The sequence below is a fragment of the Colossoma macropomum genome, unplaced genomic scaffold (genome assembly GCF_904425465.1).
Source record: "Colossoma macropomum unplaced genomic scaffold, Colossoma_macropomum, whole genome shotgun sequence".
NCBI lineage: Eukaryota > Metazoa > Chordata > Actinopteri > Characiformes > Serrasalmidae > Colossoma > Colossoma macropomum.
In genome coordinates this window covers 10546796-10565074 of record NW_023494808.1, presented here as the reverse complement: position 1 = coordinate 10565074, position 18279 = coordinate 10546796, and the positions used below count along the sequence as shown (strand labels likewise).

At 39.2% G+C, this 18279-nt stretch overlaps 1 protein-coding gene across 1 annotated transcript in view; it reads right to left on the bottom strand.

Moving 5' to 3' along the window:
- Nucleotides 1-18279, bottom strand: part of si:dkeyp-9d4.3 (caskin-1) — an 86224-nt gene that overhangs the window by 49001 nt on the left and 18944 nt on the right. Inside the window, exon 2 of the mRNA XM_036557500.1 lies at nt 1737-1788. Within this exon, the coding sequence (XP_036413393.1) occupies nt 1737-1788 (52 nt within the window). The remainder of the gene's footprint in view (nt 1-1736; nt 1789-18279) is intronic.

Below are 18279 nucleotides of genomic sequence, written 5' to 3'. Positions count from 1 at the left end.
TACAATGTAAGAGCAGATAAGTTGATCAAAGTAAGAAAAGAGATACTCAAGAACACAGACATTTATCCATCTTTGCCCTCTGCAAAGCATAAAGTACAATCCCATTTTCAAAAAAGTTGGGATGCTGTGCAAAATGTGAAAAAAAAACAAAAAGCAATGATGTGCAAATCATTTAAACCCTATATTTAATTGACAATACTAAAAAGACAACATATGAAATGTTGAAACTGAGAAATCTTATTGTTTCTTTTAATAATATGCCCATTCTGAGTTTCAAAAAAGTTGGGACGGGGGCAACAAAAGGCTGGTAATGTTATGTAATGCTAAAAAAACACATGGTGGTTAATTGGCATCTTTCAGAAGTAAAGATAAGGAGGGATTCACCACTCTGTGAAAGACTGTGCGGACAAATAGTGCAACAATTCAAGAATAACGTTTCTCAATGTAAAATAGCAAAGAACTTTTGCTTTTCATCATCTACAGTGAATAATAACATTAAAAGATTCAGAGAATCTGGAGAAATCTCTGTATGCAAGGGACAAGGCCAAAAAACAGTATTTGCTGGCTGTGATCTTTGGGCCCTCAGGCAGCAGTGCATTAAGAACAGACATGATTCTGTAGTGGAAATCACTGCATGGGCTCAGAAACACTTCTGAAAACCACTGTCTGTGAAAACAGTTTGTCGCTGCATCCACAAATTTAAGTCAAAACTCTAAAACGCAAAGAAGAAACTGTAAAATAAACAGGATCCAAAAATGCTGCCACCTTCTCTGGGCCTGAGCTCATTTAAATTGGACTGAGGTGAAATGGAAAAGTGTCCTGTGGTCTGACAAATCAACATTTGAAATTCTTTTTGGAAATCATGAACGCTGCGTCCTCCGGGCTAAAGACCACCCAGCTTGTTATCAGTGCACAGTTCAAAAGCCAGTATTCATGATGGTATAGGGGAGCATTAGTGTACATAGCATGAGTGATGCGGACATCTGTGAGGGCACCATTATTGCTGACTGATGTATACAGGTTTTGGCAACATATGCTGCCATCCAGACAACGTCTTTTTCAGGGCCTTGATTATTTCAGCAAAACAATGTCAAACCAAATTCTGCCCATATTACAACAGCATTGCTCCATATTAAAAGAGTCCAGTTGCCTCCAGTCCAGACCTGTCACCTCTGAAAACATTTGGCACATTTGGCACAAGGAGACCCAGAACTGTTGAGCAGCTGTAATCCTTTTTTAGAATGTGTTATTGGCATCAAATTAAAAAATGTGCATATATTTTCCAAAAAACAATAAAATGTCTCAGTGTCAACATTTGGTATGTTGTCTTTATTATTTTCCTTTAAAATTATGGTTTACATGATTTGCATATCATTGCATCCTATTTTTATTTACATTCTGCACAGCGTCCCATCTTTTGTTTTGGAAATGGTGCTGTATTAATAAACTACATAAACTACCAGATCAACCTATTCTAACACTTTCAAGAAATGTAACCCTCCTGCCAGGGTTCCACTCTGTTCAGAGTCAGTAAGATGTACAAATGGCAGCATTTTTCTCTCCATGTATATTTTTAAATAGCCTATTTCGGCTATTTGTGGAGGTGATTTATGCCCTTTTTGCCCCTCTGTCCTTTTGTAAAGTGAAAAAAAGAAGGTTTTTAAACATTCAGTACTTTCACAAGCACAGCTTAACAGTGTATGTATAGGTTGGGTCAAAACATTAATCAAACTCACCCGTCTGTGTCCTGGAAGTTCACGTTCACCCGCTTGGCAGAACCCAGGAGCTCTAAAGAGCGGAAAGAGGGACAAAATAGAAGTTAGACCTTCTGCTTAAAAACTGTAATCAGACATTTGCTCATAAATTATAGCAACATTTTGCGCGTCACTTTCTTGGTTGACAGAATGGACTGAATTAGTTCAAACTGTGGTCTCACAGTAAAAAAAATAACTAAATAAAAACACAACAAGGATATTTGGACCTTAAATATTTACAAAGATTGCGCTATGACCAATTTAAACCCAAACAATTAATATAGTAGGGCTAAACAATTTGGGGAAAATACCTTATTATCTTATTTTTCTGACCAATATTGCGATTGTGATTTATTATTTTCTATAAATTAATTTCCAGACTTGTTTTTTTTTTTCCCAAGAAGACCAGAATATCCACTTTTTCTGGCATGAGGCTTAAACACTGAGTGCATCAGACTACCAGTTAGCTGTGATGGTTTTGATGTCACATATACAGAACATGAGTGTTTTGTTGCTTCTGATTGGTCAAACTCATCTTGAGGCAGCTCGTAAGCTCTGTGTTATTAGTTCAATATTTTCCATTTAAAACTTGTTGAGACAATGTTGTTGATAATGTATTATATAAATAATATTAATTGCAGCTCTCGTGAGTTGCATAAATTGCAATGTCGTAATAAAACAATTGATCTTTCAGTTCTATAACAGATACGGTAAGAAACTAAATATACACAGACTGATCATCATTTATAAGACACTTTACTGTTGGGAGGTGACTGTCACAAACCCTAACCCCTAAGTTTACACTTGGGAAAATAATACCTTAATAGCAATGAGCCGTACGTGAATATTATCATTCATCATATTATTTTTATTTTATATTGATTGGGGAAGATAAATAACATTACGAATGAGGTTATAATAAAATTCACACAGAATGAAATTGTTGTATGGAAATTATTATTATTATATTATAAATCAATAGATCTTGCTAGGCAGATGCTATACCATCCAAGGTGGGAGCTAAGGTGTTGATAGGTGGTTGCTATGGTATTTAGAGTGGTTGCTAAGGTGTTGCTTTTGTTATGGTATCCCAGGCAGTTGCTAAATGTTAATAGGCAGTTGCTATGTTTACCAGGTAGTTGCTTAGGTGTTATCAGGTGGTTGCTATGGTTTTCAGAGAGGTTGCTAAGGTGTTGCTACGCCACTGTTATGGTATCCCAGGCAGCTGCTTAAAGTTAATAGGTAGTTGCTATGTTTTCCCAGGTAGCTGCTAAGGTGTTGTTAGGTGGTTGCTATGCTATACAGAGTGGTTGCTAAAGTGTTGCTAGGCCACTGTTATGGTATCCCAGGCAGTTGATAAACGTTAATAGGCCGTTGCTATGTTATCCCAGGTAGTTTCTAAGGTGTTGTGAGGTTGCTATGGTATTTAGAGTGGTTGTTAAAGTGTTAGTAGGCCATTGTTGTGGGTTCCCAGATGGTTGATAATGTGTTGCTAGGCCATTGTTATGGTATCCCAGGCAGCATAGAATAATAAGAATATCACTGCTGTCGGAAGAAAACCTCCAACCTCCAAAACAGCGATATATCAATGAAGAACAGTAACAGTTTGTCAAGCCGACTTAAATTATTTCATTAACAGCACAAGGATTTTGTGCAACTTGGCACAAGAATACAGAATGCATGCATTGTGTGCGGCCACAGATGTGCATATGTCAAGTATTTTACAACAGCGCCGGTTTTCGGACCAGAACTATCAGTTTTATAGTGAAAGTGATCTGGCACAAGTGCCTGTAAACATGTATAAGAGTTTGTGAAAGTGCAGGGGATCCCCAGGACCAGCAGGTAGATGTGCTCTTAATTACACACAAGTGAAGCCTTCATCACAGCTGCTCATTAGCCAACCACACATACACACACTATCACAAACACACCAGATTGAATCAGAGTGAAGAAAAAACAGCGATAGAAAAAGTCCTAACAACAGCCATGTATTTAAATGTATACTTTAGACGCGGTCACAGCTACCGTTACGTCTCTGTAGCTCTATTTATTTATCTCCAGATGTGAAAGCAGCATGCCAGATTTACTGTGCGTGCATGTGTGTGTGTGTGTGTGTGTGTCCAAAATGAGAGTGGTCCAGATGGCAGCTTTCTCAGAGGGAGTGTGAGACAGAAAAAGAGAGGGAGAGAGAGGGGGAGGGGGAGGTGGGGTGGAGAAACACAGGAACACGAGAATGGGAGAATGAAAAGTACGCACATGCAGCGAGAAATAACCTTGAAAAAGCTTTTCCTCTATAACTCCGCAACAATATTGTGCATGCGCCCGTGTGAGTGCATGAATTGGGCGTTAATAATTGTTTCATTATATTTCACATGCTTATGAATCTATTCAGCATGCTTAAATGCCTTTTTATTATTCATACTCAGAGGTTACAGCTTAATTAATTTGGAATTGATTAAGATACATTAGCCTATTAAGTGCTCTTTGTGGACTGATTTCCAAAATACAGCAGAATTAATTGAACAGCAATAACTCACAAATGGAGGGTGGTCCTGCCAGGTCTGGGAGGACTTGTGTACTCACACATGCACACACACCCACACACACACACACCCACCCACACACACACACACACTAAAATTGCTAGGCCATTGTTATCGCATCCCAGGTGGTTACTAAGTGTTGCAGGGCATTTGCTATTGTCCCGTTTCCCTCCGGATTGGTCAGTTCAGAGGCTGATCTCCCAGAAAACTCCACTTCCCAGGATGCAACATCGAAACACATGACTAACATGCCAGAGCCATCGGCCAATCGTGAGCTGTTCCAAAGATATAGCTCACCTGAGTATTGACAAGCGCCAACTGCTTGACCTCTATGGACTCTTTTCCTGATAACATTAAAAATTCTTCTCTATGCACCTGCATGCAACCAACCCAGTCTGATTCCTCACAGCTATGGAATCCCAGGTGGTAGCTAAGGTGTTGCTAGGCCACCGTTATGGTACCCCAGGTGGTTGCTAAGGTGTTGCTAGGCTGTTACTATAGAATCCCAGGTGGTTACCAAAGTGATGCTAGGCCACTGTTATGGTACCCTGGGTGATTGCTAAGGTGTTGCTATGCTGTTACTATGGAATCCCAGGAGGTTACTAAGGTGATGTTAGGCCACTGTAATGGTACCCCGGGTGGTTGTTAAGGTGTTGCTAGGCTGTTACTATGGAATCCCAGGTAGTTGCTAAGGTGAAGCTAGACCACTGTAATGGTACCACGAGTGGTTGCTAAGATATTGCTAGGCTGTTACTATAGAATCCCAGGTGGTTACTAAAGTGGTGCCAGGTCACTGTTATGGTACATTGGGTGGTTGCTAAGGTGTTGCTAGGCTGTTACTATGGAATCCCAGGTGGTTGCTAAGGTGATGCTAGGCCACTGTAATGGTACCCTGGGTGGTTGCTAAGGTCTTGCTAGGCTGTTGCTATAGAATCCCAGGTGGTTACTAAGGTGGTGCTAGGCCACTGTAATGTTACCACGAGTGGTTGCTAAGGTGTTGCTAGGCTGTTACTATGGAATCTCAGGTGGTTGCTAATGTTTTGCTAGGCCACTGTTATGGTACCCTCGGGTGGTTGCTAAGGTGCTGCTAGGCCATTGCCCTTGCTATGATATCTACAGTGGTTGCTGAAGTGTTGGTATGATGTTGCTATAGTATCCCAGGTAGCGAGAATAATATTAAGAAGATAATAAAGAACAGTAAGTTGGCTTTGTAAGCTGCCAGCAGCCAATTAAGTGCTCTTTATGGACTGATCTCCAAAATACAGCGTTTAATTGGTCACACATTTAACACCAAGCACACAAATATGTAGGTGTGTTCCTACCAGGTTTGGGAAGACTTATGTACACACACACACACACACACACACACAATAGGGGCACATGGTAAGTGACATAAAAGCATATATGTTGGTTTGCTAACTTGGTCACCAAGTAAGTATACACTGTGTATTATTCTCAAGCCATCATTCAATAATTGTCAATCCGTCTATCTAATAAAGCATAATAACAGCTCTGCTCACCACAGAACATGTTCAATTCTGGCTAACTAAGGCACTGCCACAAGTTTAGATGATAACAATTAAAATCTGAGGAAGTGAAGTTAAGCAACTGGACTGGGAAGGACTAGGAAAGCAAACTAGGAAGACAAAATTAAACCTATTCTGTGGTGTTTGTTTGCTCGTAGCTTGAAGGCTACAGAGCCCACACACTACAGTACATGCTTGATTCTAACAGCTACTCTGCTGACACAACTGTAATTGATAAAATCTACTGTCTGAGAGAGCAAAAGTCAAATGATTGGAAGTGAACTGACAGAAAGCCAAAATTGAATCTGTCCCATGCTGTTAGGGACTGAAGCATTTTGGCTAAACTAACAATTGCTTAGTTAGCAGGCCAAACACGGCACACCACAGCACAGGCTTGGTTCCAACTAACTGAAGCTAAAATGACCCCCGTTTAGAGGATATCTAAAAGAGCAAAGTCGAGTGATAGGTGTTTGAACTTTTTCTGAGGTTTTTACTGGCTTTAAATTTTCCCTTCTTTCTATCAGTCCCAACTATCTGTGAGCTCCCACGCCACCAATCAATAAATCTTAATATCTGTAAGAGGTTTATATCAGTTCTCCTGAAAGGCATATGTTCAGTCAACAGCAGAATTATTGCCATCCTTTGTGAAAATAATCAATATGTTAAATAAAATCAATATGTTATATAAACCACACAAGTGATAATTTAGGCTTAAACAAATGGGTAAGCTGTATGTTTTCATTTGAACTGTTTTGGAACAAAAAACCTTGATGTTTCAGAAATATTGGACCCCACTTTAATAATATTTGGTAAGGCTTCCTCAAAAACAGCACTCGGCCACTTTCTGAAATTCGCACTCTTTAAGGGATCTTGGACACTCTTCCATGCAGAAGGTTTCCGGTTCCTTGATATTCTTCGAGCTTTGCTTGTGGACTGGCCTCTTTGAAACACACCACAGGTTTGAGACTCAGAGAGCCACTGAAAAACTGATTTTGTGTTCCTGCAATCATTTCTGTGTGGATTTTGATGCATGTTTGGGGTCATTATCCTGTTGAAAGGTCCACCCATAGACAAGTTTTAGCTGTTTTTAGCAAAACATGCCCTCTTCAATACACACCACAGGTTTGAGACTCAGAGAGCCACTGAAAAACTGATTTTGTGTTCCTGCAACCATTTCTGTGTGGATTTTGATGCATGTTTGGGGTCATTATCCTGTTGAAAGGTCCACCCATGGCCAAGTTTCAGCTGTTTGTAGCAAAACAGCCCCAAAGCACCAATGATCCACCACCATATTTGTATCAGGTATCACGTGTATCAGGTATCAGGTGACCAACAACACACGATTTCATGTGTAGCTCCAATGACATCTTGCTCTTAGAAAAGGCTTATTTTATGATACTCTTCCATCAAGCTTCTGGTCATGGAGATGGCATCTTGAAATTTGAGAACATCAAGATTCAAGTATGCTGTGCAGTTCTAAGACTGATCTTTGGATTCCTCTACATGCATGCAGTATGCATCCCATTCCTGACAACTTTTTTTATCGCCCTGATTGTGCCAAAAACACCACCATGTATGATTTATAGGTTAAAACTGAAAAAGTAGCATTACTGAGTCATGCTAAAGCATGGTGCTGCTGTGAGTCATTCTGTAAAGCTTGAATTAATAGCGTAAAAGTCAGAGGCATTGGGTCTTTTGTGAGTTCGGGATTTTGTGGACCATGTCATATATCTTTACATATTAATGTCACATGCACATGCCAATAATTTAGTTTCGTACGCTCTTAAAAAAATATACATTTCTTAAAATAGAACAACACTCTTGTAGGAATGATTTCTATTAAATAAATGACAATTAGTCCAAACCTTTTTGAGGAACATTTGAATCAATGTACGTGTTGTTTATTTAACCTTTTTTTGCCCAGTTTCTAGATGGAAACCAATAATTCTGGATTTGACTGTAGGGACTGTGTAGCCATTCAAAAGTGTTCCAACAAGTATCGCCCTGACAACTCAATGTCAATGAGATGTGAACTACAGAACATGATGAAAATGCCATGGCAACTCCTCACCTGGAGTTGCTATGAAACCAAATCTCTGTGGTAACTTTGGGGGGGTGGAGTCAGTCATATAGACAGAAAGAGTTCAAGGAAGGCACATCGCACACAGACACACACACACACACACACACACACACACATGCATGCATCTACACATACACACTCAGCATGAGGTGTTTGGGAACAGAATGATAATCCGTTCAGCGTGATAAATTATTCATATCATTATCGCTGCAAACTCATAGGAGATTGTTTCCATGGAAACCTTGACCTTAATCACGATGATAATGATCAGTTGCCCGGTGTCAGCTCAGGCTCCAGGATGATACACGTTCTATGCATTGACATTTGGGTTTAAACTTCAAGCATTTGCATGCGAGTTATGCTAGTGTTGGCTGATATATTGTCTATGCTGGTATACTAGTATTGAAGCCACATCACAATACTGATTTTGAGGTCGCTCTGCATTTCCTCAAGAGAACGCACTTAAATATGGCATTTGTTTTTCAATTTTTCTACAAAGTTTCAATTGATTTGATTTAATAAAAACAATAAATTATATATTATTTAATAACAAATGAGAACATAAAACATAAAGTGTGGCATAACTTTTGAACAAGCTACATGTTTTAAGAAATTCAGCAAATAAAAAGTAATTGTGCATTAAAATGTGCAGAAGTATGTTCTCCATGGACAATGTGTACTTATGTCCACTTAGAAAATCAACTAAAACCATGCAACCCAAATGTTTGCGTATGACTGAATGTAATTTGATGGGTTAAGCATTATTATAAAATCGGATAGTTCCTTTAGGTCCTGAAATCTGATTGGCTGAGCCACGTTCGAAGCCATCGTAAAATCCACAATATACCATGGCTATGACTGCATCACAACAACTGAACCCTGTATTATTGCACCACAGCACGAAAAACCCCTCTGCTGTTAATGGATTATTCTTTGACTAACGCTGATCACACGGAGCACCGAGTGTACTGTTTAAGTAAGAACTCATTTTTGTTTAAACTGAGGGGCTGAAAAGGTATTTTCTTATCTAGAACTAGGCTGGTCAGCTAGCCAACAGGCTAAAAGATAGCAAACATGCTCAACAACTCCATCATTAATATCACAGGCTTGAATTAAAGCACTTACAGTATGATTAACTGTAAACGGCAGTATAAAAGTCTACAAAATGTCACCTGAATGTCTTACACACTTAAGATGTTCGTGTTTCAGTCAGAAGTCGTGTCAAACCCAGACTGAATCCCAGACGGCTCCGTACTCCCTAGCTAAATAGTGTAGCTCTGTAACATTAAGTTTAGAAATTCTAGCTTCTGCTGTCCAGTAGTGCGCTACCTGTCGAGTATGAATGTGGATGAATCCCAAATGACCATTTTAGCGATATTTTGCATTGTTGGGGTGCAAGAGTCAGTATTTAAATTCCTATATAGTGTACTATGTAGGAAGCAGGGAGCCGTTAGAGATTCAGCCCCAGCGTGAAAAAAGTGGCAGTGTCAGACTGGCAGAAGACTTGCAGTGGTACTTTAGTGACCAAAAAGTTCTTATAAACTGAAAGTTTTTGCATTTAACAGTTGTGTGATATCATATGTTCACTGTTATACAAAAAAAGTTTTAAAAATCATGAAATGTCTGCAGTTTACAATGACTGGCGACTAAACATTCTTCTCCTCATCCACCGCTCACTCCTCATCCAATGTTTGCTTAGCAACGATACCGCACTCTAAAGGAACTACATTTCTCGGTGGAATACTTGTTTATGTCAGTTATTAATAATAACTCAAATAATTATCTAAAACATTGTGTATTTTAAAGGAACAATTAAAAATATATAAAAATGAAAAAAAAAACAAAAAACTTTTGTCTCTGTAAATTTGGTTTGTGTCTGTTTAACATTAGGTTCTCTTTGGTGTAATTTTAATTAGTTAAGACCAAAACAGCCCAGCTAAAACAAGCTGTTAACTTTATTAATAGCTACCTAAGGGTAAGTTCAGACTTGGTAAGTTTGGTTTAATTAAAACAAGCCCTGTTGCGTTTGCCATGTGATCAATTGATAACATTGTCGTCCAAACGCTGGTGCACCAAATAAGCCTCAAGACCCCCTGAGCAGACGACTGAGTGTCTATGTGGACCAAAGACAGAACAAACTGTCGTATCTGCATAATGTCTTTTGTTTGTGAAAAAGGTGATCTCAAAAATGTGGTCTCAATGATTTGGACCATGGCATAATTGTTGGTGCCAGATGGGCTGGTATGCATGTTTCTATAATTGCTGAGATTTTCACACATAAGAGACTCTAAAGTTTGCTTAGAATGATGCAATAAAGAAAAAAAACATCAGGAAAGTGGCAATTCTGCGCAAGGAAATGCCTTGTTGAGAGAGAGGTCAACTGAGAATGGCCAGACTGGTTCAAACCAAGAGAAAGACCACTAACTCAGATAACCACTCTGTACAATTGTGATGGGCAGAAAGGTATTTCAGCATGCACAACATGTTGAACCTTGAGGTGGATGGGCTACAACAGCAGAAGACCACACAGGTTTCCCATTCTGTCAGCCAAGAACAGAAAGCTGAGGCTGCAGTGGGCACATGCTAACCTATACTGCACAGCTGAAGACTGAAAAAACATAGCCTGGGCTGATGAATTTTAATTTCTGCTGAGGCACACAGATGTAGGGTCAGAATTTGATGCCAACAACATGAATTCATGGATACAACCTGCCTTGTGTTAGCAGTCCAGGCCGGTGGAGGTGGTGTAATGACACATCCTATTTGAGTATTGTTGCTGACATGTGCATCACTTCATGACCACAATTTACCATCCTTTAATGGCTACTTCCAGGATTATAATGGACAATGTCTCAAAGCCATCTTTCATGAACATGCCAATGGGTTCAGTGTTCTTCAGAGGCCTTTCCACTCACTGGATCTTTGGGATGTGGTAGAACGAGAGATTCGCAGCATGAAAGTGCGGCTGACAAATCTGCAATCATGCAATCATGTCAACAAAGACCAAACATCAACATCTCGTGGAGTCCATGCCACAAAAAACTGAGGCTGTTCTGAGAGCAAAGTGAGGCCCTACCTAATAGTAGTAGAGTGTTTCTAATAATGTGCTAAAGCGGTGAGTGTAAAGAAAACCAACGAGCTTAGATATAACTCAGAACAGCAGGATTCATAAAGTTTGGTTGACATTCACAGTTACAATCAGTTGTGACCTTGTATTTGTATGACCTTTGTTTACATCTTTTGGTTTGATGCTAAATATATCAGCGTTAATGCTTAGCAAACCAAAGCTAAAATGCAAAAATGTATCATTTTCTGCTTTGGTCCGGACCATGGGGAGCCCAACCGCAAGTACAAACTCACCCTTACATATCATTTAATGCAGTGATATATTTGGAAAATAGTGTGATATTAAATTTGATCAATACTAGGTCAGGCTTATACAAAAGTAATCATAGACTCTAAATCTGGCAATGCTTTAGAGACCAGCTCTAATCAGAGCTCACACGCTTGCAGCAATAAGGACAGCAATAATAGAGCTAAATAAACACAGAAATTGCTTGGATATCCATAAATAGTATAATTCACCCCGAGGCCCTCTCTAATGTGGTCAGCTTTGTTTTTCCACTCCATGTGACACCTTTTTTAAAATGCTTATGACAGCAATATATTCTTTTAGCTGCTTTTTAAATCTGAAAATAGGCCAAGATCATGTCAAAAATTGTTAGTTGTACATCATTATGTGAGATGCACAAACAAACTGCTAGCAAACTATTAGCTTGTTTGTATACAAACAAAAACTGTATGACTAATATTAGAAATGCTGTGGTTAATTGTGTGTTATGAGTGTCTTATTCACAAAACCATGTGATCTGAACATCTGAAACACAGGATCTTCTAAAAAGCTTTATCCTAATTTAATAAATAAATAAATAAATACATGAAAAACATCCATTATCAGCTGAAAAAGCACTATGAGTCTTAATTAGAACTCTAGGCTTATCACTATTTTTTATATCAGAAACTGAATACAGATTATTTCCATGATTAATAAAGTACGCTGCATAAAATGAGAACTTGGCAAGTGAAATCATCCCAAATTTAGTCAATCTATCTGCTTTTTAGCATTTTAAGATTGTTGTAAGAATAGTATAAACTTACGAATTTTTCACACTATTTTACATAATTTTATCAAGTGAAATTGGCAGATAATTCTGTTTCAAACAACACACTATGGCCAAAAATATGTGGACAACTGACCATCACACTTATATGAGCTTATTGGACACCCCTTTCCAAAACCATGGGCATTAATGTGGAGTTGCCACAAGCTGTTTAAAATGTCTTTGTGTGCTGTAGCATTAACATTACTCTTCACTGGAACTAAGGGGCCCAAACCCTGAAAAAAAGCCCCAGCCCATTATCCCTCCTCCACCAAACTTTCCTGTTGGTACCTGACATCCACCAAAATAGCATATTCATCACTCCAGAAAACACGTTTCCACTGCTCCAGAGTTCAGTGGCAGTGTGCTTTACACCACTCCAGCCGACGCTTGGCATTGAACATAGTGATTTTAGGCTTATGTGCCGCTGCTCATGCATGGAAACCCATTTCATGAAGCTTTCAACTCACAGTTATTGTGCTGATGTTGCTTCCAGAGGCAGTTTGGAGCTCTGTAGTGAGTGATGCAACAGAGGATAGGAGATTTTTATGTGCTACATACTTCAGGACTCAGTGTCCCTGCTCTGTGAGTTTGTGTGGTCTACCACTTCGTGGCTGAGCTGTTGTTGCTCCTAGATGCTCCAACTTCACAATAATAGCACTTACAGTTGACTGGGGCACATCTAGCAGGGCAGAAATATCACATAATTTAGTTTTTCCTGTCTGTCTGCCCAGTCTTAAGTAAAAGTTTGGACACCCCTAGTCAAATTTCATGTTTTACCTAAAGGGCCTACATCACAGAAACTGGAATTTTTCTTGCCTTTTTTTTATAAAGGAGTCTGATGTATTATATAAACATTTCCAAAGTTACAGTTCATATAGTTCATTAACATACAGTTCACTCTCCAGTCCATAAGGTCCATATATACAAAATAAGCTGCAAACATTGTGAATTCCTTATTTTTGTGATGTCACGAAAGCTTATGCATTTACATATATCTGTCTATTTATTTAGCCTACAGCAGTTTAGCTCCTTCCATTTATATTGAAGTTAAAAGGAAACAGAACAAAAGTGTCTTACATATATCAGTCTTAAAGACACAGTAAGACAGTAACCTGTTTTGTTACTTTAAGAGAATAAAGGGAGGGTGAGAAATAGCAATGTGTTCAATTATTACAAATAGACAAATGTAAAATACAGGCCCTTTAAAGTGTCATTTTCCAGCAAATGTCACTGCACAATTTCTTTTGATTGGCTGAATTTAACATACTGGGAGCAAAATATAAAATGACATGTATTTTTTTCAGCAGTATCTTAAATTTGGGACATTACCAGGACATTACTATTGGTGTGTCCTGAAGTGTGGCCTGAAACATATGTGTTAACTTTAACAATCAGCCGAACATTCAAATCAACAAACATGTAATGACCAGGGGTGCCTAAACATTTGAATAAGACTATATTGAATAATAACATTATATATGACATTTTTTCCAATTGTAATGACCTGACCAGCTCCACCAGCTCCACTTAACCGTAATCAAACCATAATCATTCTAAAAGGATATACAAGACTTGCCTCAGGTCAAAAGCATGACCAATCAGTCATGCTTACTGATACTGAAGTGGGACCAAGAGGCACACAGTGCACATAACATGACTAACTGAGCTTCCAGCCCCCGGAGGGCGCTGAGTAAGATCTAGCCAGCATTAGCATGGCTTTAAGAGCCAGTGAGGAGTGCCAGTGCAGGCCAAATTACATCAGCTGTGTGCCACGTTCCATGAACAAAAGAACCGTAAACCGGGTCAACTTTCAGTGGAGTCAGCATTCCAAATGCAGCAGAGATGGATTAAAGTTAATCATGTGATTACACCCAAGAGCACAAGCAATGATCGTACAGTTCAACCCTGAAGTAGTGGACTGGGCTACACTTACAATGAGTGAAATAAAAGCAGCAGATCTGATTGAGTAAGGAATATGCAGGAACGTAAGAAGGGACCTGTTTACACCCTGCATTACCATGTGCTCATTGACCATTTTATCAGCTCCACTTACTATATAGGAGCACTCTGTAGTTCTACAGTTACAGACTGTAGTCCATCTGTTTCTCTGCATACTTTGTTAGCCCCCTTTTACCCTGTTCTTCAGTGGTCAGGACCCCCATGGACCCTCACAGAGCAGGTACTATTTGGGTGGTGGATCGTTTTCAGCACTGCAGTAACACTGATGTGGTGGTGGTGTGTTAGTGTGTGTTGTGCTGGTACGAGTGGATCAGACACAGCAGTGCTGCTGGAGTTTTTAAACGCCTCAGTGTCACTGCTGGACTGAGAATCGTCCACCAACCAAAAATATCCAGCCAACAGCGTCCTGTGGGCAGCGTCCTGTGACCACTGATGAAGGACTAGAGGATGACCAACACAAACTGTGCAGCAGCAGATGTGCTATCGTCTCTGACTTTACACCTACAAGGTGGACTAACAAGGTAGGAGTGTCTAACAGAGTGGACAGTGAGTGGACACAGTGTATAAAAACTCCAGCAGCACTGCTGTGTCTGATCCACTCGTACCAGCACAACACACACTAACACACCACCACCACATCAGTGTTACTGCAGTGCTGAAAACGATCCACCACCCAAATAGTACCTGCTCTGTGAGGGTCCATGGGGGTCCAGACCACTGAAGAACAGGGTAAAAGGGGGCTAACAAAGTATGCAGAGAAACAGATGGACTACAGTCTGTAACTGTAGAACTACAAAGTGCACCTATATAGTAAGTGAAGCTGATAAAATAGACAATGAAACAAGGAGGCGGTCATAATGTTATGCCTGATCGGTGTTCGATATCCATATACAATTATATGAGTGAAAATGCATATGCCGAGCACTGACTAGCAAGTGAGAGCATCAACAGTGAAAAGAAAGATGGAGGATACATGAGGCTGGAATTCCCTAAACCAACTACTTTCATGACCCCAGGCCAAAGAAAGCACCCAAGCCAAGCCAAGGGGGAAAAAAGCAAACAAAAGAAAAAAGAAACGACATACATGTTGAAGTGCTTTTTACACAGGGTAGTACAATCAGATCTAATCTGGACTCACTGGGGTGCAATTTAGTGATGGAATTACACTGGAATTATAATGGAATCTGGCCAAAGTGTTTTTGGACATGATCAAGACATGAAACACATTAATGCAAGGTGTACACAGGCTCTTGGATCTTCAGAGCCCCATCGCAAAGAACCTAATGATCCTCCCATACAAAAATTACCTTCCATTAACAAAAATGTAGTAGTCAAATCCCACCCTTCATTTATTTAATTTAAACTTAAGTACAAGTTACTAATTTTTCAGCTTCAACAATTAAATAAAGTCATATGAAGAAATAGGTATACCCCATGTAATGTTTTTTGGTCTGTTGAAAAAGTAAGCACACCTCTGGCTTTAGTAACTGGTACTGTCCCTTTGGCAGAAACGCCTTTATGTAGGTTTTTTTTTTTTCTATAACTGTCTACCAGTTTCTCGAAAGGAATATTTGCCCATTCCTTCAGAATCTTGCAGAATTATTTCAACTGTGCAATGTTTGAGGGGTTTCCTGCATGTACAGCCTGTTTCATATGCCCCCCAGCATTTCAAAGGGATTCGAATTCATATCTGAGCTTTGACTAGGCCAGGGGTGCACGACTCCAGTCCTGGAGGGCTGGTGTCCAGCACAGTTTGGTGATTTACCTGCTCCAACACACCTGATTACACTTACCTTATAATTGCCAGGTTAAGTGGGAGTGTTTGAGCAGGGAAACCCCCAAACCGTGCTGGACTCCGGCCCTCTAGGACTGGAGTTGTGCATCCCTGGACTAGGCCATTCTACAACCCTCCATTTCTTCCTTTTGAGCCATTCCTTGGTGGATTTACTTGTATGTTTGGGATCATTATCCTGTTGGAAGGTCCGCTTCTTCAGTTTCAACTTTTTTGACAGAAGGCCTCACATTCTTCTCAAGTTCTCTTTGGTATGAAAGAGAGCTCATAGTTGATTCTACGATTGCAAGTATATGACTATGTTGTCAAATGTACGCTAACGGCAGACATGCATGACTATGGTCAAATGTATGCTGTTGGCACTATATGACTACGGATGCTAATGGCAGAGATATATGACTATGACTAAGTTTATGACTATAACTATGAGTCATGGGTGTAAACTTGCATAAGCAGTTGAATAAGGAGTTTAGTAAAGACGTTAAGGGGCCTGGTCACTATGGTCTGTATTGGAGTTAGCCCAGGCATATTTTAGTGGATTGGTATCAGCTATATTATAACCATTCCAATTTAAATTAATTGGATGAAGAGGAACTCCACCTATTTATCAAAAATCATTCATGATTCAATGATTTTGATGTAAACAAAGTCATTCAGAGTGGTTTGAAGGCAAATGGTTCATATAGAAACATATAGATTTCTTTACAGTGGTGGTGATAGGAACCTGGGGTTGCCATGTAAATAGCAATTTTATTCAACATTCAAAATCACCAGTGAACCTACATGGTCGTCTGTGTTTTTTTGTACAATGCTGATGATGGTAAAATAGTGATAAATTAGAAATAAAAATACGTTTTGGATTTTGATATTTTCCCTTAAAACACTCTGCATGTACCTCTCTGCCACTGATGTTTTAAATATCAGTTAACTATCAGAAAACAGTTTCTCAGGCATCAGGTAACATATTTTGCAACCATTCTGGGAAATAACTTTCTGTAATGGATCAGGTTGGGACATCCCTGATCTGCAGTGATAATGGTGTAAATGTTTAACATTTTGGAAACAATGTGAAATTTGAAATTTTAACAACTGTATAATTTGTATTTTGCATGTTTTATGTACTTTATTACTAAAATGTATTTATGAAAAAAGTAATAAGACAAAAGGAGACCCTGAAGTCTAGCCTACCACCCTGTTTTTGGTTTTTGTTTTTGTTTTTTTTTCAAAAAGTCCTTTAATCTCCCTGCTCTGGAACATAATCTGGGACAAGCACTGTAATCTGAACAGCACACATACACACACACACACCCACACACACATACACACACACACAGAAACCGCCTCCTCCATTCTCAGATCTGCACACCCTGCTGTAAACATATAAATACAATTTTCTCTTTAGATTATTTGGAAAAGGGGTTTTACAGTGTTACAGTTGTCTTAAGACAGTAGAACTGCATTAACATATAAAAACACAGAGCAACCTGAACATTATTAGCTTGTTCCACCAACTGTTCAAAATTTCTGTATATAAAATCATTAAATATAAAGAAAGTTATTCAGGGTTGTGAAATTTTCCAGAGTTGTCCATAGTGGTGGTGATGGGCAGGGCCAGCTTTAGCCATTTGGGGCCTTAAGCAAGATTTTTTCGTGGGTCCCCATCATGACTAACTGAAAAATCAGTAATAAAAAGTGATAATAATAATGGCTACCACCAGCTGTCCAAATTATATACATTTATAACTGGCTAATTTGTGTATTGCTGATGACTGTATGCTCCATTTTGTCTCCAGATGAGACATGATCAACCAGTTGCTTTGTTCCCTTCACTCAAACATGTTAGATAACATAATGGTAGAGTAGTAACCCAGAAGTTGTTAGGGGGCAATGTTGTGGCATTAAGCAGCTGCTTATGTCACTTATTAGGTGAAGCCGGCACTGGTGACTACACAGTTTAATGCTGCTTAAAGCTCCTACACAGAAAGCTATTACATGAAATTGTGACAAATATACTGAGACATTGTTTTACAATAGTTCAGAGATAAGCTTTTGGCCTAAAATCCATTTTTTATGGCGAAAAGGTATATCATAATGCCAAATAGTCCACAAAGGCAACGTACATTTACAGATCGACCACTGTTTTAGCCTAATCAAGATTACATTTAAAAACTCAGAAGTCATGTGTAGGTTAACTGGTGGTTTTGAGTAGTAAATAAAATGGCTATATTTGCATTGTACACATGGCGACCCCTGGTCACTATCACCACCACTGTAAAGAAAGAGTCTGTAAGTTTCTTTATGGTAACCAATCAGACTGACTTTTCATCTTAATGACTGAATTACACAGAAATTTTAAAAAAATCTGGTGGAATCGTCCTTTAACAGTCACCCAGTGCTGTATCCACATTATCGTCAGGTTGCATGTACCAAAGCCTTTTCAATGCAGGAAAAAGCCAGTA